The sequence below is a fragment of the Lissotriton helveticus genome, chromosome 3_1, assembly GCF_964261635.1.
Source record: "Lissotriton helveticus chromosome 3_1, aLisHel1.1, whole genome shotgun sequence".
Classification (NCBI taxonomy): Eukaryota; Metazoa; Chordata; class Amphibia; order Caudata; family Salamandridae; genus Lissotriton; species Lissotriton helveticus.
The window spans coordinates 660,630,669-660,655,388 of NC_136061.1; the positions used below are offsets into that span (position 1 = coordinate 660,630,669).

Here is a 24,720-nt window from a genome sequence, read left to right on the forward strand (position 1 = left end):
ATGACAAGCCCTACTCGTCATGAGCACAGCTCCACTGTGACTCTTGACGAGCTAGGCTCGTCATGAGCACCGAAGGAGTTAAAAAGGACCACTTGTTTTTATTTTTGCAAAAGTCTTATTCTTGATGCATTGGTTCAAGTCACTGCATGCTTTTTCAAGTTATGTACTATGACTGCAGTTCTTGATATCTTGGATACAGTTAATGAAGTGCTTTGTAAGTGGAACCGTTGAAGCGTTAATCTGTTCGCTACTCAAATTGCCATTTCTTCCGGTCTTTGATTTGCAGTAAAATTGGCGAAGAGCAGAGCCCAGAAGATGCAGAGGATGGCCCACCAGAGCTTTTGGTGAGTTTCTTGGTACAGTTCCCTCAACCAGGTAAACGTACATTGGGAACCCCAGTGCAATGGTACTTTTTGTTGATGGATTCAAGTGTCAAAGTTTAAGCTTCAACTGGGAGTAAAGTATAAAGCGCGACAGTGTTCCTCTTTCTGGGGAGATTTTTATGGCCATGTCTAGCTGATCAAGTTGACCACTTCTGAGGAAGGAAGTTTTGTAACCATTTAGAATGACTGGTGCTAGCATGAAGGCATTTTTGCGTAATGCGGGCTCTTCACATTTTGATCAATAACTGGCCCCACATCTTTGCACTTTCATCCTGAATTGCTTGTTTAGCTAATGTCCATTTACCCCTGGGGATTGTGGTTTAACCCTTCTTATTAGAAGATATGAATATTTGTTCACAAATTGCTTTAGTCATCAGAATCCAACTCATGTGTCTGGGGGTTTCAGAAGTTGCTCCTTCGTATGAGACAAAGCACATCTGCGATTGCCCTGAGATCTCATGTTTGTGCTTTAATAATTTAAATTGTATACTCTGATTTCAGGTAAAAATGAGTTTGCAGCACTGATATAAATCCATTCTGATCATGATTTACCAAACTCACAAATATATAGCCACTCTTACTGCCATGATGTTCATAAATATTTTATCTATGTTCAGCAGAGTGATAGGACTAAAGGAATTAACATATTCTGTGTTTTTATCCCTTTTAATTGAAAAAAACAAACTCCTTTACAAAATGAGGGATATAGTTCCCTTCATAATCTTATTAAACATCTAAAAATGAAAATCTCTCCTATTCAGGTAATAAATGTGGGGACCGTTCTGATGGAAACTTGTTCTCTCCCACTGCCTGATGAGGATCTCTGATTTTCAGGACTGCGTTTTTAGATTACTGCGAACTCAATCTCCAGTCCAACAATCTCCTACTGATCTCACCAATTCTGCAACTCCCACCTGGCCCTAGCTAAATAATGATGCAAATCAGATCTGGCGAGTTTATGCTTGGCAAGTTAGAGAGCATCAGTTAATTTATTTATTTTATTTAAAAGTTTTGTAGAGCGCGTAGTAACCCTAGAGCATCCCAGCGCTGGAACCTGAGTTCGGGAAGGAACAGCAGCGGAAGGAGGGAAGGTTTTATGGGGAAGAGAAGAGTTTTCAGTGCCTTCCTGAATTGAAGGAGATTGGGTTTGGTTCTTAGTCTACGGGGGAGACTGTTCCACTGTTTGGCAGTGTGTACCGAGAAGCGACGTCCCCCAGACCTAGCTTTTTTTACTCTGGGAACGGTGATAAAGTTCTCTTCGCTTGACCGAAGAGCTCTTGTCGCTTTATAGGGAACAATGAGATTCTTGAGGATTGGTGGTCCTTTGTTGTGGAGAAGTTTGTGGGCCAGACAGAGGGCCTTGAAAGCCACCCTCTCTCTGACTGGGAGCCAGTGAAGGGACTTCAGAGCTGGCTTAGCCGAGGATCTGGCTGGGGTAAGAGTGAGTAGGCGGGCCGCGGCGTTTTGGATTCTCTGCAGGGTGTTGAATGTGGCTTCCGGGGCGCCTAGGTAGACTGCATTGCTGTAGTCTAACCTCGCCAAGATGAGGCCCTGGATCAGAAGTTTCCGAGAGGTGGCAGGGAGCAAGGGGAAGACCTTCCTACAAGCCCTGAGTAGTCCAAAGCAGATTCCCGCCGTCTTTTTTGCCTGAGTTCTGAAGCTCAGGTCCTTTTCGAGCCATACGCCCAGACTCTTGACCTCCTCCTTGGGGGATGGAGGAACACCCAGACAGGCCAGGTGTTAGGCGGCAAGGAGGGTCCTTTGTGTCCGAGCAGCAGGATCTCTGTCTTGGACCCATTTAGTTTAAGCACTGAAGAGTTCATCCAATTGTGAATTTCGGTGAGGCAACCGTGAAGATTGGAGGAATCTTGGTGGGGGTGTGAGTGTCACCACCAGCTGGGTATCATCGGCGTAATTGATGATCGTCACGCCGAATGGGGTGACCAGTTTCTCCAGCGGGGACATGTAGACGTTAAATAACGTCGGGCTAAGAGATGAGCCCTGCGGTACACCACAGCGAAGGGGGATCGCGGGGGAGTGGCTGTTATTCTCCCAGACTTGGAAGGAGCGGCCGTCTAGGAAAGACGTAAGCCACTCCAGGGCCGTGCCCCTTATTCCAATGTCACTCAGACGCTGAATCAGAGTCTGGTGATTTACAGTGTCGAAGGCCGCACTGAGGTCCAGGAGGATCACTGCCACTGATCCTCCTGTAGCCAGAATGCATCTGGCCTTCTCCACTGCAGCCAGGAGGGCGGTGCGGTGCCCTGACCTGGGCGGAAACCTGTCTGGGAGTTCCTGAGCAAGTTGTTACTTTCTAGGAATAGTGATAGTTTTTTATTCACTAGCTTCTCCGCGATCTTACTGTTTCCCGGAAGGAGGGAGATTGGCCTATAGTTGGCTAGGTCCTGGGGGTCCAGTGAAGGTTTCTTCAGAAGACCCTTGACCACCGCCGCTTTCCAGCTGGGAGGGACTACTCCCTGTGTAAGGGAGGAGTTAAGGATGTATATCTAAAGTTTTCCAATCTATTAAGTTTAGACTGAAAAAAACGAAATTGCCCTTTATAATTGATATCCTATTCTTTTAAAATATTTACAGTTTTTTTATCCTCTTCAAAAATAGCCTCTATCTCTCATTTGCTCAAGGAAGGGGCCTTGTGCCAATACAGCTTTAGTCTGGGTTCACTGCAAGGTTAGGGCAGTGACAGCTGGGGAGACGCTATTCATGGAGAGACCATCAAGATTAGATAAAGAATTAGAAACAATTTGATTAAAGAAGAAAAAAAAAAAGAATTTAAGGCTCTACAACTACCCAAAGGCATCAAGGTGCTGTAGCCGACCGTCCAGAGAACCATGCTCAGCCTATATTCAAGAAACAATTGTCCATAGTGTATATAGCTAGGTCTTAAGTGCTTTCCTGAAGTGCAAATACTGAGGGATAGCCCTCGGGCTTTGTGGGAGCGAGTTCTAAAGTCTGCGTACCGCAATTGAGAGTGCTCTGTCAACCCATTTCTTCCTTTTTTGTTCCAAGCACCATGAGCTGATTTTGATGCACTGAATGCAATTTTCTCTCTAGAGCAGGGGTACTCATAGTACGGCCCGCGGGCCAGTGGCGGCCCGGCAAGCCTTCCTGGGCGGCCCGCGGACCTTGCAGACACGTGTTAAAAAAAAAAAAAAAAACAATAGTGTTCGCAATCACAGCCGCAGCAGCGCGGACTCAGACTCTGCTCTGTGGGGGCCGGGGGTCGGGGATTCCAGTGTTGTCAGAGGGGAGCTGCAGGGGCCTAGGAGGTGAAATTCAACAAAGCCTCATTAACATCTAAATGGTCTTTTAAAGACCCGTGAAAGACCCGTGAAGTACTTGGTGCAGCTGTGTGTGTGCTTGAGCTGAGGAACCTGTCGCTGCCCGGGCTGAGGGCTGACACACACACACACACACAGGTGAGAGGGAGGGAGGGAAACGGAGAGGGTGTGAGGGAGACACAGAGGGTGGGAGGGAGACACAGACGGAGGGAGACACAGACGGAGGGAGACACAGACGGAGGGAGACACAGACGGAGGGAGACACAGAGGGAGGGAGGAAGACAGAGGGAGGGAGGGAGACACTGAGAGAGGGAGGGAGGGAGACACTGAGAGAGGGAGGGAGGGAGACACTGAGGGAGGGAGGGAAACCGAGTGGGAGACAGGGAGGGAGACAGGGAGGGAGAGTGGGAGACAGGGAGGGAGACAGGGAGGGAGAGTGGGAGACAGGGAGGGAGACAAAGAGAGAGAGTGGGAGACAGGGAGGGAGACACAGAGGGAGACACAGAGGTAGAGTGGGACACAGTGAGGGAGAGACCGATGGAGAGTGGGAGACACGGAGGGAGACACAGAGAGAGAGTGGGAGACAGGGAGGGAGACACAGAGGGAGACACAGAGGGAGAGTGGGAGACAGGGAGGGCGACACGGAGGGAGGGAGACACAGAGGGAGGGAGGCAGACACAGAGGGAGGGAGGGGAACAGAGAGTGGGAGACAGGGAGGGAGACACGGAGGGAGGGAGACAGGGAGGGAGAGTGGGAGACAGGGAGGGAGACACAGAGAGAGTGGGAGACAGGGAGGGAGACACAGAAGGAGACACAGGTAGAGTGGGACACAGGGAGGGAGACACAGAGGGAGGGAGACACAGAGGGAGGGAGGGAAACAGAGTGGGAGACAGGGAGGGAGAGTGGGACACAGGGAGTGAGACACAGAGGGAGGGAGACACAGAGGGAGGGAGGGAGACAGAGGGAGACAGGGAGGGAGAGTGGGAGACAGGGAGGGAGACACAGAGAGAGAGTGGGAGACAGGGAGGGAGACACAGGGGTAGAGTGGGACACAGGGAGGGAGAGACCGATGGAGAGTGGGAGACAGGGAGGGAGACAGAGAGAGAGAGTGGGAGACAGGGAGGGAGACAGGAAGGGAGACACAGAGGGAGAGTGGGAGACAGACACAGAGGTAGAGTGAGAGAGATGGCGGGAGACACACAGGGAGGGTGGGAGACAGAGAGAGGGAGGGAGACACAGAGGGAGGCACAGAGGGAGGGATGGAGGGAGACAGGGAGGGAGGGAGACACAGGGAGGGAGACGCAGAGGGAGGAGAGAGAGGGAAGGAGACACGGAGAGGGAGGGAGACACAGAGGGAGAGAGGGAGATACAGAGGGAGGGAGACACAGAGGGAGAGGTAGGGAGGGAGAGAGAGAGAGAGAGGGAGAGAGAGAGAAGGAGAGAGAGAAAGATGTGTGTATGCTGGGTCAGGTAGCTCAGTGGACGAAGGCGTCCGCTGCAGGGACCTGTGTTTAACCTCATGGTCACAATTTTTTTTTGCTTTTGCCCCGCCCCCTCCCCCTCTGACCCCGCCCCCACCGGTGCGGCCCTCGGCCGCAAACCACACTGTAAATTTGGCCCCCGAGGGAAAGTTTGTGAGTACCCATGCTCTAGAGAGTGCCTGCAAAACATATTTTTAATTCTTGATGGACTAGGGAAAAAAGGGCCTTGCACATTATGCAGGGTGGGTTAAATCTACTGCGCTTCATGATAGGGAGCCAATGTAAGGGCTCTAGTCCCCTAGTGGCTGACTGGCACCTGGGAATTACAAGAATTAGTCTGGCCAGGGCATTTTGTACCACTAGGAGTTTGTGGTCGGTGCTCATGTTCGAGTCTAGGCATAGCAAGTTACAGTAGTCCAGTCTGGACATAATTAGAGCTAAGGCAACTTGCTTACATGCACGCCTTCGGGCCACGCGGGTCCGACTGGGGGTCCTTGCTGCTCTGTCGTCGGCCCAACATCGTTGGCGATACCAGTCTCGACGCCGTGAGACCCCCATGTATTCATGCATGGATCCCAGCCGATGTCGGGTGGCCTCATACGACCTCCACCGACGTCTACGGCAATGGCCTGCTCCCTGGCCGACGCCGGCCCCAGCTTCCATCCCGACGTGGAGACTGTGTTGGAACGGTGTTGATCGACGCCGATGGGGAACTTCTATCCCTTTCTCTATCCGCCTCCCTCTTTTCCGCCTGCCCAGCAGGTTGGGGAGGACTGCGAGGGGTCTGAAGAGCCTCTCGCAGCCCAATGCGAGTTAGACCCAGACTGGGAAAAGGATTTGGAGGACACAGGTGAGCTGGTTTTTGCTCCAGAACCTGGCGCACTGTCTCCTTCTACCGTGGCGATGGAGGAGGGTGGTACATATTCTGTGGTGTTGCGTAAGGCAGCCAAGGCTCTCCACCTTGAGCTTCCTACGGTGGCCTTCAGGTCTAACCTCCTGCAAGAAGTTCTTCAGCCGGTGTCGTCCTCTACGTTCAACAATGCACTGTCAGATGTCCTATTAGGGCCCTGGTCCAGGCCCAACACAGGGGCTCCTGTGGATAGGAACGTGGCCAGATGCCATCGCCCGGCCGACCCCATTTCCCTCTCCAACACCCTACCCTGAGAGCTTGGTTGTCCAAGCTTCTGTGTCCCCAAGCGCATTCCCTTCCGCACCACCGGACAGGGAATCCAAGACACTGGAGCAGTTTGGGAAGAACATTTTCACTACTGCCAGTTCAGGGCTACGGTCTGTGAACACCGTATGTGTGAGATAGTGTTGTGCAAGTGCTACCGCAGTGTCCGGAGGAGGCCCGAACGGTGCTCTCACAAGCTATTGCTGAGGGGAGAAACGCAGCCAAGTTCACAATTCGTCGTGGCCTTGATACCGTCGACTCGCTGGGCAGAGCAATTTCCACGACAGTGGCGCTACGCCTCCACACCTGGCTGAGGACAACTGGCTTTTCCAGGGATGTCCAGAACACTCTGATGGACATGCCCTTTGATGACACTCGCTTTTTTTGGCGACAAGGCAGATAATTCGTTGGAGCATTTTAAGGACTTGCAGGCTATGGACAAGTCCTTGGGCCTTTCGGCCACGCGCACTCCTTCTGCTTCTCACTCCCTTTGTGGCCAAGGAAGGGGCGCCCAAACGTTGGACTCGCAGAAGTGGGTCACAGGGCCAGCGGGTGGGTCAGTCCACCACCTCCCCTGGCGCCACTGCCTAGTCCGGTGTTTGTCCCACCAAACGCCAGTGGGTGGCAGGATTTGCCATCACCTCCCCCACTGGCGCATCATCACTTCGGACAGGTGGGGTTTACAAATAGTCTGAAGGGGCTACTCCCTCCCCTTCGAGATTACCCCTCCACCCATGCCACCTCCGTACCACTGCATGTCAGGGGATCACTTGGCACTTCTCCAGCAGTAAGTTGCGGCCCTGTTGGCCAAGGGGACCATCAAGTGCTTTCCGACGCCAGAAGTAGGTTGTGGTTGTTACTCCCACTACTTCTGGTTCCAAAGAAGGACAAGGGCCTGCGTCCTATCTTAGACCTTCGGAACGTCAATCGCTTCCACCGGAAGGAGAAGTTCAGGATGCTCACACTTGCTCAGGTCTGGTCTGTCCTAGACCCGCAAGACTGGATGGTAGCGTTAGACTTAGAGGACGCTTACATTCATATCCCTGTCCTGCCGGCACCCCGGCGTACCTGTGGTTCACGGTAGGCCACAGGCACTTTCAGTTCACTGTGCTCCCTTTTGGCCTTACCAGCGCCCCCTCAGGTGTTCACAAAAGTGACGGTGGTGTTTGCAGCTTATCTGTGCAGATCAGGGGTTTCCGTCTTCGAAACATGGGAAAATCTCCTTTCAGCGGCAGTGCTGAAGGACAGTAGGAGATTTTGGGAGATCATCAAACAGCCCCTATTCTCTGAAGACAAAAATGCACCCATGGATTGCGTGATTTCCGATGAAAAGTGGCTGTCCCACTTCAAAAATGTCTATGGGGGCGATGATGAAGGAACTAAAAAGGCCCCACTACCCTTTGCAGTTGTACATCCTATCATCTTTAATCCCCAAGAAGTGGAAAAAGCGCTTTTGGCAACTACAAAACACAAGGCTCCTGGCCCCGATGGAGTCCCTGCTGACTTTTTTATGTATTCACCTAAACAGTGGGCAGAGGTCATGTCAAATGTGTTTAATGCAGTCAATGGTAACCCAGCCCCCGCCTCGTGGGCCAGATCCACCATTGTCCCGATTTTCAAAAACAAAGGTCAGCGGGACGACCCTGTGTATTATAGGCCCATATCCCTACTGGACTCCACTGTAAAAATCTTGGGGAGAGTACTTTTAGCCAGATTGAGGGAGAACGTTGAGGGTTGCGGTGGGTTATCTGAACTGCAATATGGTTTTAGAGAGAGAAAAGGGACCATTGAGCAATGTATTAATCTGCATTTACTAATCTCCAAATACACTGTGGCCAAGGAGGGTTCCGTGTTTCTTGCATTTATGGACCTCTCCTCGGCCTTTGACCTGGTCAACAGGTCAAAACTATGGTTGATCCTGTTGGAGATGGGTATTGATGAAGCTTTGGTCGCGTTCATGGCCACTTTGCATCAGGAGCTTTTTGCAGCCGTCCGAGTGTCAAATAATGGCAGATGTACCCCATTGTTTAAATCCTTAAAGGGGGTACGGCAAGGTTGTATTTTAGCTCCCTCGCTTTTTACCATCTACATTAACGGCCTGGGGGCACACCTGCGAGGCCAGGAAGCGGACGTCCCCCGTGCAGGAGGGGCCCAAATCCCGGCACTCCTGTACGCGGATGACGCCGTCTTGATTGCTCGTACCGGCGTTGGCCTCCAGCTCCTCCTAGACGCTTTCGGTTCTTTTATGGAAAATCTGGACCTTAAGGTCAATGTCGCTAAGTCACACACGATGATAATGGGGCGTGAGTGTACTAAAAAAAGGCATAAATCATTCTTCTGCAGTGGGGTCCCTGTCTCTAAGGTAACTACATTCCCCTACTTGGGCGTACTGTTCGACCAAAAAGGATCATGGGGCCCACAGATAAGAGCAAAGAGGCTGGCCGTAATTAGATGATCCTCCGCGCTCTTGGGCTTTGCTGGTAAGTTAGGAGCTAGGCCCATGGAAGCCCTCTTAAAAATCTATAAGTGCAAGCCTGTGGCTATCGCACTATATGGGTCCCCTTTGTGGGGGTATGTAAATCTTGACCCTATTCAGAGAGCTGAAAATAGATTTATTAGATCTCTTCTCTCCGTACCGCAGTCAACCCCAACCTATTCTATTCACAAAGAGGTGGGCCTACCCTATATATCAGATACGTTGAGTCTAGCTCCCCTGACTCTGTGGTTGAAAATGTGGTTGAATGAAGATCTCCCTTTGAACCATAAAATATTATACGATGTTTTATCACTTGACAAATACAGCAGTATTCCATGGTTGGCCTATTTAGCTAAATCATTTACAGATTTGGGCCGTCCGGAACTTTTCTCATGCCCAGAGAAAATTAGGGCCCAGGACTTGGACTACATAAAAAAGTCATTCAGGGAAAGGAAGGAAATGAGCCGTGAGGAACAAGAACTGTTGAAACCAGCAGTAAGGGCTCATAGCCTCCTGGTTAGCGCACCTTTACTCGCACCTTATCTAAGCTTCGTCACATTCCCTTATCATAGGTTTTTATTAACTAAGTTTAGGTTTAACCTGTTACATTTTTATTTAGGTTCCTTTAAGTACTGGCAGAAGCTAGACCTAGCCCCTCCTTGTAGCTGCGACCATTTTTCCGTGCAGGATACAATGCATTTTGTCATGTTTTGTAGTTTGTATCATGAGCAGAGGAAAAAATATTTGCTCCCCATCCTAAAAGAAGCGGGTTTCACACAGGTGCGCCCGGCTTTGCTCTATCTACAACTCCTGTCAAATCCTCGCATTGCTTTCTGCACTGCTAACTTTTTGGTGGCTGCCGCTAGGGCGAAAGCTGCTGGCCAAATTTCACATTAAAATTAGTGGTTTTATTATGTCCTTTTACAAATGAAATGTAAATCTGTTTTTTAATTATGTATATAGCTTTTAAATGTATTCAGATTATTGCTTTTCATGAAATTGTATGAAAATGTATCGCATGTCATGTTTTTTAGTGTCTTTTTATTGTTTTTCGTTTCTTTGTATGACTTGGAATAAGTCGAATAAAGATATTCTGACTGACTGACTGACACTGTGCTCCCTTTTGGCCTTACCAGCGCCCCCTCAGGTGTTCACAAAAGTGACGGTGGTGTTTGCAGCTTATCTGTGCAGATCAGGGGTTTCCGTCTTCCCCTGTCTCGATGACTGGTTGTTGAAGGCGGGCTCGCTCCAGGCAGTCGTCTCCCACCTCCAGACTACCGCCGACCTCCTGCATTTGCTAGGGTTTTCCAACGTGCCGAAGTCACACCTGATCCTCTCCCAGAAGCTCCTCTTCATCGGAGCGGTTCTGGACACAGCGCAGTTTTGGGTCTATCCTCCTGAGCAGTGAGTCTGGGACATTCGGGCTATGATTCAGATCTTTTAGCCCTTGTCCTGGGTTTCGTTCAGGATGACCTTGAGGCTGCTTGGCCTCATGCATCCTGCTGAACACTCATGCCGTATGGCATATACGGGCTCTGCAAGTGAACCTGTCCGACTACGTCCAGATCACGGAAGGCACTGCACGACATTTGCAGTGGTGGCTCACGAACCAGCATTGGGTCAGGGGCAGATCCCTCTCCCTTCCCCACATGGAGTTCACAGTGGTGACGGATGCATCCCTCCTAGGATGGGGCGGCCACATGGGAGAGGTGAAGATCAGAGGCCTCTGGTCTCCGGCGGAGTCCAGGCTTCATATCAGCCTTCTGGAGCTTCGGGCGATCCGACTTGCACTGAAGGCATTCCTTTCTTTTGTCAAGGAGTGTAGTGCAGGTGTTCAGACAACACCACCGCCATGTGGTATTGCAACAAGCAAGGCGGGTGGGTTGTGGACCCTATGCCAGGAGGCTCTGCATCTCTGGACGTGGCTGGAACGTCAAGGCACTTCTTTGATTGTTCAACACTTCGCAGGTTCACTGCACGCCAGGGCGGATGAACTCACCCGCAGGTGCATGATGGATCACGAATGGCGTCTTCACTCTGAGGTGGTGCAAGGTCTCTTTCAACAGTGATTAGATCTATTCGCCACTGAAGAGAACGCAGTTCTGCAAGTTGGAATTTCCAGGGCGGCACTCGCTCGGCGACGCTTTTTGTCACGAATGGAGTTGTGGTCTATTGTACGCCTTTCTGCCTATACCACTTCTACCCAGAGTGCTGAAGATCAGGCGCGGCCTAGCCCAAGTCGAGCCGTTTCACAACTGTCCTCTTTGTTTATTAACTCTGAAGACTGCTTTCCTGTTTGCCATCACCTCCGCTAGGCACGTGAGTGAGTTCCAGGCTCTTTCCTGTAAGCCTCCCTTTCTGTTCATCCAGACAAGGTTGTACTTCACACTGGTCCTTCCTTCTTGCCAAAGATTGTTACTGCCTTCCACATCAAGCAAACTATCACCTTGCCCACATTCTTTCCACCTCCGCACCCTTCCAGAGAGGAAGAGAGGCTTCACCGTCTGGACCCAAAATGTGCGCTTTCTTTTTACCTCAATCGCACACAACAGTTGCCGGTGGATGACCAGCTCTTTGTTGGCTACGTAGGGGCCAAAAAAGGCCGTATTGTACACAAGAGGACTATCTTCCACTGGGTTTTCTACCAGTGCGACTGCAGCTTCTACTACATTGGGACCTAGGATCCCCCTGCAAGACATCTGTCAGGCAGCCACGTCGGCCTCGCTGCACACTATTACTAAGCATTATTGCCTTGACTGTCAAATCCGGAGAGACTGCTTCTTTGGCTGTTCTGTTCTCCTTGACTTTCTGGTGTGGTCTTAGTTTCCCCAGACCCACCACCGGGGTTGGTATTGCTGGGGTATCTATTCCACAGTAAGGAATCGATCACTAACGTGTGTCTTTCAGATGAAGAAGTCACTTACCTTCGGTAACGATATATCTGTAAGAAACATTAGTTAGTGATAGATTTCTTACCGCCTCACCCGTCCTTCCTGTTCTGCGAACTGATTTCTAGGGTTAAAGTTATCCCTTTAAGGGCCCTAGTTTCAGTACACCAGTGGTTAGTATCTTGCATGGCTCTGTGTTCCTGGCACGGAAAGACATGTACAGAACTGACGTCCGCGCATATGGGCACGTCTTCAGTAGCTCCAGCGACGTCCTTTCGGCGAGTAAGACGTCGGCGACATACGTGGCGCCGCACGACTACACCTACAGGGGTACTGCTGACAAACTTTCCGGATCCAGTCTGATGCCTGGAAGTAATTCTAAGGTAAGGAATCTATCACTAACTAATGTTTCTTACAGATATATCTTTCTGTAGTAGGGGATCTCTGTGTATAGTCATAATCTAGTGAATAGTCCCGCCCATGTGCGTGGACCCCGGAGCAATCAAAAATAATCTCTTACAGTGTCAAAAAATGCAGAAAAGCATACACTTAAGAGAGAATTTAAAGACAGATAATGCAGCCTAAAAAGCTACACTGTCCAGTACTTCAACTAGAAATTCCACCATAAAATCCACAAAACAGCAAAAAGCCTGTACAGATTTCCCTTGCTTTAACAGCAAACTCCCTCAGGAATGATAGAGAGAAGAACCTGGACAGACAAGCCCCATAGGCTGCCATTATGTGGCTCAGAACAGGATACTGTGCCTTTAAGAGAATCTTCCAGAACCTTCTCCCAGTATCCCAGAATGCATAGCAGGTCCAACTTACTTTCAGTTCTTTTATCCGGCTCCTGCAAGCAGGACCCTGGAGCATTGAGCTCTCCCTTTTCAAGGGTTTTGTTGGTGTTTTTTCACTAAATTCGTTTTTGTGTACTTTTAAAGTACTTTGGTGACTTTCTTCTTGGTTTTCTGCACTCTTTTGTTGTCCATAATGCCTGCATTATTTGACAAATGCCCAGAGTGCTCCAGGAAGAAGGCCAAGTCAGACCCCCATGAGGTGTGTATCCTCTGCCTTCCCTCTTCCCACATCCCAGAGGAGTGTGTGATCTGTAGAGGCTTCTCTGGCAGGACCCTGAAGGACAGGAGGAAGATCAGACTTCAGGGACTTGAAGAAAGAAGACTGAAGGCTAAAGGTGGGTCTGGAGGGGCTTCTACTGCCCATGCTGAGGCCTCTGGGGGGCTCCCCAGGGGCAGGAAGTCAAGCAAACGTCCACGGTCTCCGTCGGTTGCTATGACCACGACGTCGAGAGGAAGGTCCACGGCCAGTTCCCGGTCTCCCCAGGGCTCTGGGTCGAGAAAACGTCGCCCGTCGACGTCGAGGGACTTACACAGGCCGCCGTCGAACCCGGTGTCGATTTCTTCATCGTCTGCGTCGAGTGGACGGCATCGGAGGGCCCGGCGTCGGCGCTCGCCGTCGAGGCGACACCGCCGTTCGCCGTCGAGGGCGCGGACATAGTCGTCGTCGAGGGGATCCTCGTCGTCGAGGCTGCCGTCGAGGAAGGCGAGGTCGCTGTCGAGGCGGAAGAGGTCTCCAGCGCTGCAGAAGTAGACGTCGAGGCGATCGAAGAGGTCGAGGCGATCGAAGAGGTCGTCTAGGTCGCCGTCGAGGCGTCGGCGCCCGTCGTCGAGGTTTAGAGGATCGTCCATCTGGTCGGGGTTGACTTCGAGGCATAGAAGCCGGTCGACGCCGAGGAGTGTGAAACGGTCAACGCCGAAGGGACCACGGTCGACGTCTGAACACCGGTCTTCGACGTCAGGGGGTCGTAAGGACCGGCCGAGGACTGTCGGGGGCTCCCCTCAGTCAGGACAGGATGGTGGCTCGCCGGGAACGGCGTACTCAGAGGTGTATACCCCGAAGAAGACAGTTACGCCTACTACTCCTCCTCCTTTGCCTGGAGGTCCTCCTCCGAGGGCTTCGACCCCCTCCTCCATTGCCTCCTCTACCTGCTCTTCCGTCGGGACCGCAGGCCCCGATGCCGGGTGCCCCCCCTCCGGTTCCACCGAGATCGGTGTCGATGCCCAGACTCCCGACACCTCCGAAGAAGACTCCTAAGTCAAAGGTTCCTAAGCCCAAGACGTCTGACCCGGGGAAGCCGGCGGAGCGTCCCAGGCCCAGGAGATCGAGGTCACGCTCCGGGAGGAGAGACAGATCTAGGCGTGGACACGGTTCCTCCTCGAGATCCAGACATCGCCATAGGAGGCATAGGTCCAGGTCCCGTTCGGCCTCTGGGACCCGTTCATATTCACCTACATTGTCGGATTCACCGGAGATGAGGGTGTCTCCGATAGATGACATTGGCACGTTCCAGGAGGTTCTCCTGAGAGGGGCGGCGAAGTTGGGGATCAAGGTGACGGCCCCTACGCCCACAACTTCTGTGATCTTCGAGACTTTGCACACGAAGCACCTGTCTCGCCCCCTACTGCCTTTGGTGCCAGGACTGGTTGAGCCTGCTGAACAGCTCTTCCTTACGCCTGCGGTGGTGAAAGCTGCTCCCTCCAGGCTCGTCAAGAAGTACAGGGCTCTAGAGTCGGACCCGGCCTTCTTGCGGAAGGACCCAGTGCCTGATTCGGTGATTGTGACGGCGGCTCGGAAACTACATGCTACCTCCCCGTCCTCCACTGTGCCTCCGGATAAGGAGAGCCGCTGGATTGACTCAGCTGGACGGAAGGCGTGTGGGACGTCTTCCACGACGATGAAGGCCTCCAGTGACTCGGCGTTGTTGGGACGATACGACCGTGCACTGTGGGATTCCATGGAACAGTTTGCGGACCTTGTCCCGCGCGACAGGAAAGAGGACTTCATGGAGATCGTACAGGAAGGGATGCTGGTTTCGAACCAGGCCATCAGCGCCGCGGCGGATATCTCCCTGCTGGCCGCGCATGGATACTGCCACGGTATCAATCAGAGACGCCATGCTTGGCTCCGGCTGACGTCGCTCAAGCCTGAAGCGCAACAACGAGTGGCAAATCTGCCGTTTTCCGGCGACACCCTCTTTGGGAAACACGCAGATGACGAAATGGCCAGGATGAAGGCCGAGGCTGAAACCCTGACGGCTGTGGGCTTGGAGAAGCCCAAAGAAAAGAAACCCTACCGCCAGTTCCAACGACGGTTCGGGTCGCAGGGTAGAGGAAGGGGACAGTCTTCTGGGCAACAACAACAGCAGCAGCAGCAACAGCAGCAGCAACAACAGCAGCAATACAGAAGGCCCTTCCAGAAACGTCAGCGGGGTAGAGGTGGACAGCACCGCGAACAAGGGCCCGGCTGGGCCTCGACCCTGAGCGGTTACTTCCCCTTCGTCCGTTACCCGCTCCGGTGGGGGGAAGCGTTCAATTTTTTCTGGCAGAGTGGAGAAAAATTACTCCGGACAAGTGGGTGCTGAATATTGTTTGCAATGGATACAGTCTTCGGTTCATCAGCCCTCCCCCATCGATTCCTCCGGTCAGCTCGCAGTTTCAACTGCGCGAGCTCCAGGCGGAGGCCGACATCCTTCTAAGGAAAAGGGTGATAGAAGATGTACCTCTGTCTCAAAGAGGAGGAGGTCAGTACTCCCGATTCTTTCTGGTCCGCAAGAAGGACAAGAACGAGTTCAGGCCCATTCTGGACTTGCGACAGGCAAACAAATGGATTCGCAGAGAGAAGTTTTGCATGCTGTCGTTGCATCAGATTTATCCTCAGCTGCAGCGGGGAGACTGGCTTTGCGCCATAAACCTACAGGATGCGTACTTCCATGTGCCCATTGCACACAAACACAGGAAGTGCCTGCGATTTCAAGTCGGCACCAATCACTATCAGTACACGGTACTTCCGTTCGGGCTGAAGTCTGCGCCCTGGACGTTCTCGAAGTGCATGGCAGTGGTAGCGGCACACCTGAGGAAGAACAAGGTGTTTGTCTACCCGTACCTGGACGATTGGTTGATCAAGGCCTCCTTCTCGGAAGCTCAAGCACACTTCCAGAAGACGTACGTTCTCTTGAACAAGCTGGGGCTGCACATCAACATGTCCAAGTCTGTCCCGACTCCGGTCCAGTGCATACAGTACTTGGGAGCCTCCATCGATATGCTGTCAGCAAGCGTGTCTCCTTCGGAAGAGCGACGTTTATCCCTCATTCGGAAGGCTCAGGCTCTCATGTCCACTCCATCCACGACAGTGAGGACGGTGTCTTCTCTGCTGGGATCAATGGCCTCTTGCATCTTCCTGACACCGCATGCGCGGCTGCACATGAGACCGCTGCAGGAGTGCTTGGAAGATCAGTGGGACCAGAGGAGAGGATCTTGGGACGATAAGATACGTCTCTACATGCTCTTCAGTCTCTGAAGTGGTGGCGTTCAGCGGAGAATCTCCTCAGAGGGGTTCCCTTCCACAAGGACATTCCCACTCAGACTATCGTGACGGATGCTTCTCTCCTGGGTTGGGGAGCGCACTCCGGAGACCTGCAGATTCAAGGGAAGTGGTCCCTGTCGGAATCCACGTACCACATCAATTTCCTGGAACTCAGGGCTGTTCACTTGGCGCTGAAGGCTTTTCTACCGTCCTTCCGGACCAACACTCTGCTTGTACAGACGGACATACGACCACGATGTATTACCTCAACAAGCAGGGGGGCTCGAGATCACGCACCCTGTCGCAGGAGGCTAAGGCGATCTGGCATTGGCTTCTGGCTCGAGGACTCTCGATAACGGCCACTCATCTGCCAGGTGTGCAGAATGTTCAGGCAGACGAGCTGAGCAGACTGATTCAGGAAAACCACGAGTGGGTCCTAAACGACGAAGTACTAGGAGAAGTCTTCGCAAGGTGGGGCACTCCAGACATCGATCTGTTCACCACCGCCGAAAACAGCAAATGCCGAGACTTCGCCTCCAGGCACTACCAGCCGGGGACGCTGGGGAACGCGCTATGGATCAACTGGTCGAACAGCTTTCTGTACGCTTTTCCACCCATTCCCCTGATTCCAGCGGTTCTCATCAAGCTCTCCCAATCCAGGGCAAAGATGATTCTGATTGCCCCGGAATGGCCCAGACAGTGCTGGTTCACGGACCTGCTTCACCGGTCTCTCCTTCCTCACATGAAGCTGCCGTGCAGGCCGGACCTTCTCGCGAAGTTCGGGGGACGGATGGTGCACCCCAACCTCTCGTCTTTGAGTTTGGCAGCATGGCTCCTGAAATAGTGCAATATGGCCATTTGAATCTCCCAGAGGATTGTATGGACATACTGAAGGAGGCTAAGCGACCTTCCACTAGGACTTCCTGTGCTTGCAAGTGGAAGAGGTTTTGCATCTGGTGCAAGTCTAAGAACTATGACCCTACGACATGCAAGGAAGATGTCATCCTTCCATATCTGCTACATCTGGTGCAGTCTGGCCTTAATGTCCATTCCATTAAGGTTCATCTGGCTGCTTTGACTGCCTACAGGAAATGCCCTTCACAGACTTCCAGATCCCTGTGATCAAGGATTTTTTGGAAGGCTTGAAGAAAGTGTTCCCTCCTGTCAGGCTTCCTTCGCCTTCATGGGACTTGAATGTGGTGCTGTCCAGATTGATGAAGGAGCCTTTTGAACCTATTCATAAGGCTTCGTTGCAGCACCTGTCCTGGAAGGCGGCGTTCCTCGTGGCCATTACATCGGCCCGCAGGGTGAGTGAAATTCAGGCGTTGTGTTGCCAAGAACCTTATACTGTTTTTCATGCTGCGAAGGTTGTTATGCGTACTCACCCTAAGTTTCTTCCCAAGGTTGTTTCTGATTTTCATATCAACCAGACTATGACTTTATCTACGTTCTTTCAGAATCCTTCCTCTCCAGCGGAAAGGTCTTTGCATTTCCTGGCTGTTACGAGGGTGTTGAAATTTTATCAGGATAAAACCAAGGATATTTGTAGGTCAGACCAATTGTTCATCAATTATGGATCAGTCAGGACGGGTCTTGCTACCTCTAAACAGTCCATCTCGCGGTGGATTGTGTCCTGCATACAATTGTGTTACCAAAAAGCTAATAAGACCGTAGGAGGTAAGCCTAAGGCTCATTCCACCAGGGGCAAAGCTGCCACGACTGCATTGCTCCGTAATGTTCCGATTGCAGAAATCTGCAAGGCGGCCACTTGGAAGTCGGTTCATACCTTTGCTAAGCATTACTGCCTGGACTCTGATGCTAGGGCGGATGCTCAGGTTGGACAGGCTTCGCTGCGAAATCTATTCGCACAATAGTGGTGTTGATTCTCTTTTCTCCACCGCCGCTTTGGTGTGGGGATGGGCTTGACATTCTATTCACTAGATTATGACTATACACAGAGATCCCCTACTACAGAAGGAGTAGTTTCTGTCCTGTAACTCCAGTTCTGTAGTAGGGGTATCTCTGTTATAGTCATAAGCGCCCGCCCTCCTCCCCGGTGGAGAGAGACATATTCCTTTATGGAATGCTACAGGTCTGGCGTGTTACGCCTTCAAAAAGAACTGAAAGTAAGTTGGACCTGCTATGCATTCTGGTATACTGGGAGAAGGTTCTGGAAGATTCTCTTAAAGGCACAGTATCCTGTTCTGAGCCACATAATGGCAGCCTATGGGGCTTGTCTGTCCAGGTTCTTCTCTCTATCATTCCTGAGGGAGTTTGCTGTTAAAGCAAGGGAAATCTGTACAGGCTTTTTGCTGTTTTGTGGATTTTATGGTGGAATTTCTAGTTGAAGTACTGGACAGTGTAGCTTTTTAGGCTGCATTATCTGTCTTTAAATTCTCTCTTAAGTGTCTATGCTTTTCTGCATTTTTTGACACTGTAAGAGATTATTTTTGATTGCTCCGGGGTCCACGCACATGGGCGGAACTATTCACTAGATTATGACTATAACAGAGATACCCCTACTACAGAACTGGAGTTACAGGACAGAAACTACTCCTTACAGAAGGTAAGTACCTTGTTCTTGAGTCTCATTGTACCAAGGAGCTGATGGATTGAGTCTTTTTTGCGTGACTTCCCTAAAAGGGGGGCTTATCTTGTTGGCTGCCATTGCCAGCCAATCTGCAAATGCCTCTTCTCCCTTATCTACGTCCTCCGAGATCTAAATGGGTATATTCTTAGGTGTTGGACAGATTCAGCAGACACCCCCTTCATACTCAAAAGGACTTCCATCTCTTCAAGATGGAAATTAAAATCGCCTATTATGGTCAGACATTTGTTAGTTAAAAAGGGTTTGATTAGATATTTTAGCTCCTTTAGAAAAGGGGGTCTGGGTCCTGGGGGTCTGTACATCAGCAGGCCTCCAAATGAACAAGTAGCTAAGTCCTGAGTTTTTGACACAAAAAAATTAAATTAAACTCCATTCTGAATTCTGACTGCTACAGGGATGAAAAGAATGTGTATTGCCCAAAAAGAAGACTGGCTTTGTCGCAATTATCAAGCAAACCATGTTCCTCCTTAAGAAGATGCACTTGTTCTAGCAGTTCTAGGTTTCTGTTGTAAGCAGCTGTGTTCGCTTAAATCTAATCCAATCCAGGCAAAATGTACCCCCTTCTTACCCCCACCCCACCCCGCCCCGAACACTACTAACCTGTAGGAGTGCCCCCACTAGACACCCAGGCTGATTCTGTAAAAAGTCTAGGGTTTAAATTTGATGATAAAATATCATTCCACAATCAAATCATCTGTGGTTGGTGTGTTTTGGCTTTCTACGCATGGCAAATATAAATCTGTACTTCCTTTCATTTCCAACTAAGATCACAGTAGTGCTCTGGCCTTGGTTATATCCAGACTGGACTACACCAACGCTTTATATGCAGGCCTGTCAAAGTATCTTCTAAATAGACTCCAGACTGTTCTGAATGCTGTTGCTTGGTTGGTTCTCAGGTTCCCAAGACTTGAACACTTCTCAGGCACTTGGCTATCACTGAAAAACGTTTTCTTTTTAAATCTGCTCTCTTAATTCATAGAGCTTACCATCTGTCTGGACCAGATTATACATCCGCCAGCATTGCCTTCTATAGCCCAGCAAGAGTGCTACGTTCCTCCAATAATTATCTGGCCAACATTCCGAGAGTATGCTTGGCTACAGCAGGCAGTCGCTTCTCTTTCATGGGCCTGGTTGGTTGCAACAAGTTCCACTTACACTTGTTGTGTGAAACAAAGGCTGAAGTTGTCGTTAGGAAAAAGCTTAAGACTTGAATCTTTTCACAGTAACGGTCATCTTCTTGTGTTTCTCACTCGCTGTATAGCGCTGGGGACACTCTTGAGTAGGTGTGCTCTCTATAATTCTCATCACTATTCTGCCCCACTCACACTGCCACCCTGCCTACTGTCCCTCTGCTGCTAAGGCATCCCTCCACTCCTTCATGTATGGTGCAGTGCTTTCACATGCAATTGAGGATCCCAGTGGGGCCCTTTACTAGTTCTTTACTCCCACCCCTCCCCTGATCCATTCTCAAAATGTAAAAGACACGTTCAGCTTATGTCCACACAGGCAACTACCTAGAAAAGCTTGTGTAAACCTATTACCTTGTGCCCCCCTATCTACCTGCCTCAGATTGTCATGTCACATCTGTCTTCACCATGCATCATCTCATGAGAGGCAGTAGGGTAAATAAAGAAAGGAGAAACACTCCACACCCTTAAAACAATTAATTGGATTCTGACACCTGCCACTCCCTTCACTCGCACCATTGGTAATTTTACCTCCAGCTATGTTATTTAATAGTGTTCGGCTTTCCTCCTTTAAAGAAAATTGTAGACTTTACCTCCCAGGCTTTTCTCATCCTGCTGACCATCAGAAATTACACTATGGGTACCCTTTTCAATAGTGTGATATGGGACAGAAGAGGTTGGTATTGGGGTCCCAGATACTGACTTTGGCAAGCTTGGTAGTGCCTAGCAGCAACATGCTTTGCTTTTCCAAAAGTGTGCTGACTCTTGGGCTCTCCAGACCTACTATATTCCCTTTAAGATGTGGTTTCTGCATAATGTGCTATAGTCCCTGGGCCCAGGATTGGTGAAGGGATGATGGCTGATTTTGCTGTTATTCCTGTGTTGCTCTTTCTCCAGACGTCTGGGACCAGTCGCCTTGTGCAGTAGAAATGGGGCATTGAATGGCCACGTAGGAGTGCTCTTAAATTTTTTGGAACGTTTATTGCTTTCATGTTTATTGGTCCGGTCCTGCTGATGAGGAAATGCAGGCAGAACTAGGTGTACAAGAGCCTCTAATGTCTGTAACAATTGATATTTATACATACAGCTGCATTAGTTTGCTGTGGTCTGACTAGTTATGCAGTTTTGGGCTATCTTTCATAGATTCACATGCTTGAATCATTCCCCATCGTCGAGATGGGAGTCCCACGGTAACATGATCAATGATACCTAAATAATTAAATAGGCTATAATGACCCTGAGCCATGTTTTAAATAACATATTTATGACTTTTTTTATATAAAAAAAGTACCAAATGTTGAATGTGGCCAGTTAGCTGCAAGCACCCTCTAGAACTCTCCCAGCAGGTGAGGTTTCCCTCAGATTTACACTGCATGTTGTGTCAACTGAGTTTCCTTGAGTTCTACTCAGTTTTCTTCATTCAAGCTTCTGGAATTTTCACCAACTTGTCAGATAAAAAAGGCCTTTTCGGCCCATGTAAGACCTGTGGCAGTAAAAGTCTTTATGTGGATAATCCACACAAAGACAGTCTTTATTACCTCCACCCCATTTAAGGTAACACAGTGCAAAATCTGTCATTCATCTTAAACTCTGAGGGATCGAGAGGGGAGGCTGCATTTGTGGCTCCAATCCACTAAGCAGCAAAAGTCTTCTGATGACAATACTAATTGCTCATCCAGGCCTCACAAGAGATCAAGATCCCGGATGACACCCCTGGAGACAGCAGGAAACACCTCAAACCCTAAGAGCTCTAAAAAGAAGACGCACCATAAAGTCTTCTCGGAGCATGCGTCCTCTGTTCCTACCACTCCTATGAGAGGAGAAAACATCATAGAGCCTCTTCCACGGGTTCTGTGAGGCACAAAGACAGAAAATAATCGACAACTCCTAGATTGTTGGCCAGTACTACAGTCACGTCGTCCGCTCGGACACCGGTGGCCATCTCTGGCCTCATACCCTCGATGAGAATCTCATTGTCAACATCTCTTGTCGACAAACTAAGTCGAAGTCCATGAAGGCACAATTGACTAGCACCCAATCGACAAGTACCGCGTCTACCACAAGCCTCTCAACGATTGATCAACCGAGGACGACACTGTCAATGACAGCATCATCGACGGTAAAACCGACGACGACCGATATTCGTTCTTCAATGGTGATGTTACAGTTGACGCCACAGTTTACGACGGTGAATATTATCAGGGTGACCAAGACCTTTCTCCACCTGGAAGTATCATCCTTTACTAAGAATTCCCTGTTGCCTCCTTTGCACCTATTGAACTTGCAAGAGGATGACGATGGAGTATATGTGGTGGTGCATAGCCCGTCGAATTGCATGTGAAGTGCCAGGACGAAGAAGATGATTGAGAACGAACAACAATACTATCAGCCATATCTAGTTCCACTGCACCATTAACAACCGTATGGCTATCCTCCTGAGCCTTGTCCCAGAGAGATGGCACATTTACCACCCTCTCTAATCCAAGACCTTCAATCTGTGCTATAGGACTATAGGCAGATTTCTACCTCATGTCCAGATTGAGCCACCACCACATCAATCACTGCCACCAGGAATGCCTGCTTTACCTTGACCAACGATACCAGCAGTGCCGTGGCCTCCAATACAGGCACCTGACCAGGAGAATGCCTCTTCAGCTGAGAGGTGAAGGAGAGATCCTGGATCCTCACCCACCTACAGATCCCTGGGACGATTATATCATTCCTACTTCCTCTTCTCTGCTGCATCACCCAGTAGATTTGCCTTTAGAAGACATTGGGGGCGGGTGAGGTTCCACAATTTGGAGAGATCATCCACCAGATTCCATCTTTCCATGTCTTGGAAACATACAGATTGTTTTTCTGTATGATTTCAAGGAGGCGGCCAGGAAATCTATTCGTACAATCACCATAATAATTGTTTGGCAGGAGACAGTGAAAATAATGTCGACACCGGCCACGATATCGTCAATGCTCCCTCGAATAGATAAAAAGTACAGGACCCCTGAGGATTCCCCTTCTTACCTAACTGGTTACCAGAGGCTGGATTCTGTCATTTCTCAGGCAGTGCAAAGATCATGGAAAAATCTGGCCACCCCGATCTCGACTCACCCTGATAAGGAGGGGCTTATACTGGATTATCATGGGTAAGCCATTTTCCACCATGGCAGCAGTTACTATTTGGGCAAAAAACAACAAGTGATGGACTGAATGTGGATCAATGTCACACACTCCCCCAGTCAAAAGATCTGGGCCCAAATCCATCGTTTTTTTGCACTCCACACCACCCTGGGTCAGATAATGGCTTTATGCAAATCAGCTCTGACCCTGTTGCCCCATGGGAACAGTCCAGTCCGAACTACAACAGCCATATCTTTCCCAGACCGGAATCAAGCATCCGAGGACCGGACCGGTTTCGAGGTAACACCTCTCTTCAGCCCGGCTAGCTTGACTCCAAAGCCATTATCTGACCCAGGGTGGTGTGGAGTGCAAAAAAATGATGGATTTGGGCCCAGATCTTTTGACTGGGGGAGTGTGACACATTGATCCACATTCAGTCCATCACTTGTTGTTTTTTGCAATTGCCGCCCTAAGTGCGCTGGGGATGCCCAGACGTGGGTCCCAGGCACTCCACACCACTTGGAGTCAAGCTAGCCGGGCTGAAGAGAGGTGTTACCTCGAAACCGGTCCGGTCCTCGGATGCTTGATTCCGGTCTGGGAAAGATATGGCTGTTGTAGTTCGGACTGGACTGTTCCCATGGGGCAACAGGGTCAGAGCTGATTTGCATAAAGCCATTATCTGACCCAGGGTGGTGTGGAGTGCAAAAAAATGATGGATTTGGGCCCAGATCTTTTGACTGGGGGAGTGTGTGACATTGATCCACATTCAGTCCATCACTTGTTGTTTTTTGCAATTGCCGCCCTAAGTGCGCTGGGGATGCCCAGACGTGGGTCCCAGGCACTCCACACCACTTGGAGTCAAGCTAGCCGGGCTGAAGAGAGGTGTTACCTCGAAACCGGTCCGGTCCTCGGATGCTTGATTCCGGTCTGGGAAAGATATGGCTGTTGTAGTTCGGACTGGACTGTTCCCATGGGGCAACAGGGTCAGAGCTGATTTGCATAAAGCCATTATCTGACCCAGGGTGGTGTGGAGTGCAAAAAAATGATGGATTTGGGCCCAGATCTTTTGACTGGGGGAGTGTGACACATTGATCCACATTCAGTCCATCACTTGTTGTTTTTTGCAATTGCCGCCCTAAGTGCGCTGGGGATGCCCAGACGTGGGTCCCAGGCACTCCACACCACTTGGAGTCAAGCTAGCCGGGCTGAAGAGAGGTGTTACCTCGAAACCGGTCCAGTCCTCGGATGCTTGATTCCGGTCTGGGAAAGATATGGCTGTTGTAGTTCGGACTGGACTGTTCCCATGGGGCAACAGGGTCAGAGCTGATTTGCATAAAGCCATTATCTGACCCAGGGTGGTGTGGAGTGCAAAAAAATGATGGATTTGGGCCCAGATCTTTTGACTGGGGGAGTGTGTGACATTGATCCACATTCAGTCCATCACTTGTTGTTTTTTGCAATTGCCGCCCTAAGTGCGCTGGGGATGCCCAGACGTGGGTCCCAGGCACTCCACACCACTTGGAGTCAAGCTAGCCGGGCTGAAGAGAGGTGTTACCTCGAAACCGGTCCGGTCCTCGGATGCTTGATTCCGGTCTGGGAAAGATATGGCTGTTGTAGTTCGGACTGGACTGTTCCCATGGGGCAACAGGGTCAGAGCTGATTTGCATAAAGCCATTATCTGACCCAGGGTGGTGTGGAGTGCAAAAAAATGATGGATTTGGGCCCAG

At 50.4% G+C, this 24,720-nt stretch overlaps 1 protein-coding gene across 2 annotated transcripts in view; it reads left to right on the plus strand.

Annotated features, from left to right (window-relative positions):
- RBBP4 (RB binding protein 4, chromatin remodeling factor) overlaps positions 1–24,720 on the plus strand; it is a 218,478-nt gene that overhangs the window by 180,566 nt on the left and 13,192 nt on the right. For both annotated transcript variants that reach the window (XM_078680737.1, XM_078680736.1), the window contains exon 10: positions 287–344. In XM_078680737.1, coding sequence (XP_078536863.1) covers positions 287–344 — 58 coding nt within the window. The remainder of the gene's footprint in view (positions 1–286; positions 345–24,720) is intronic.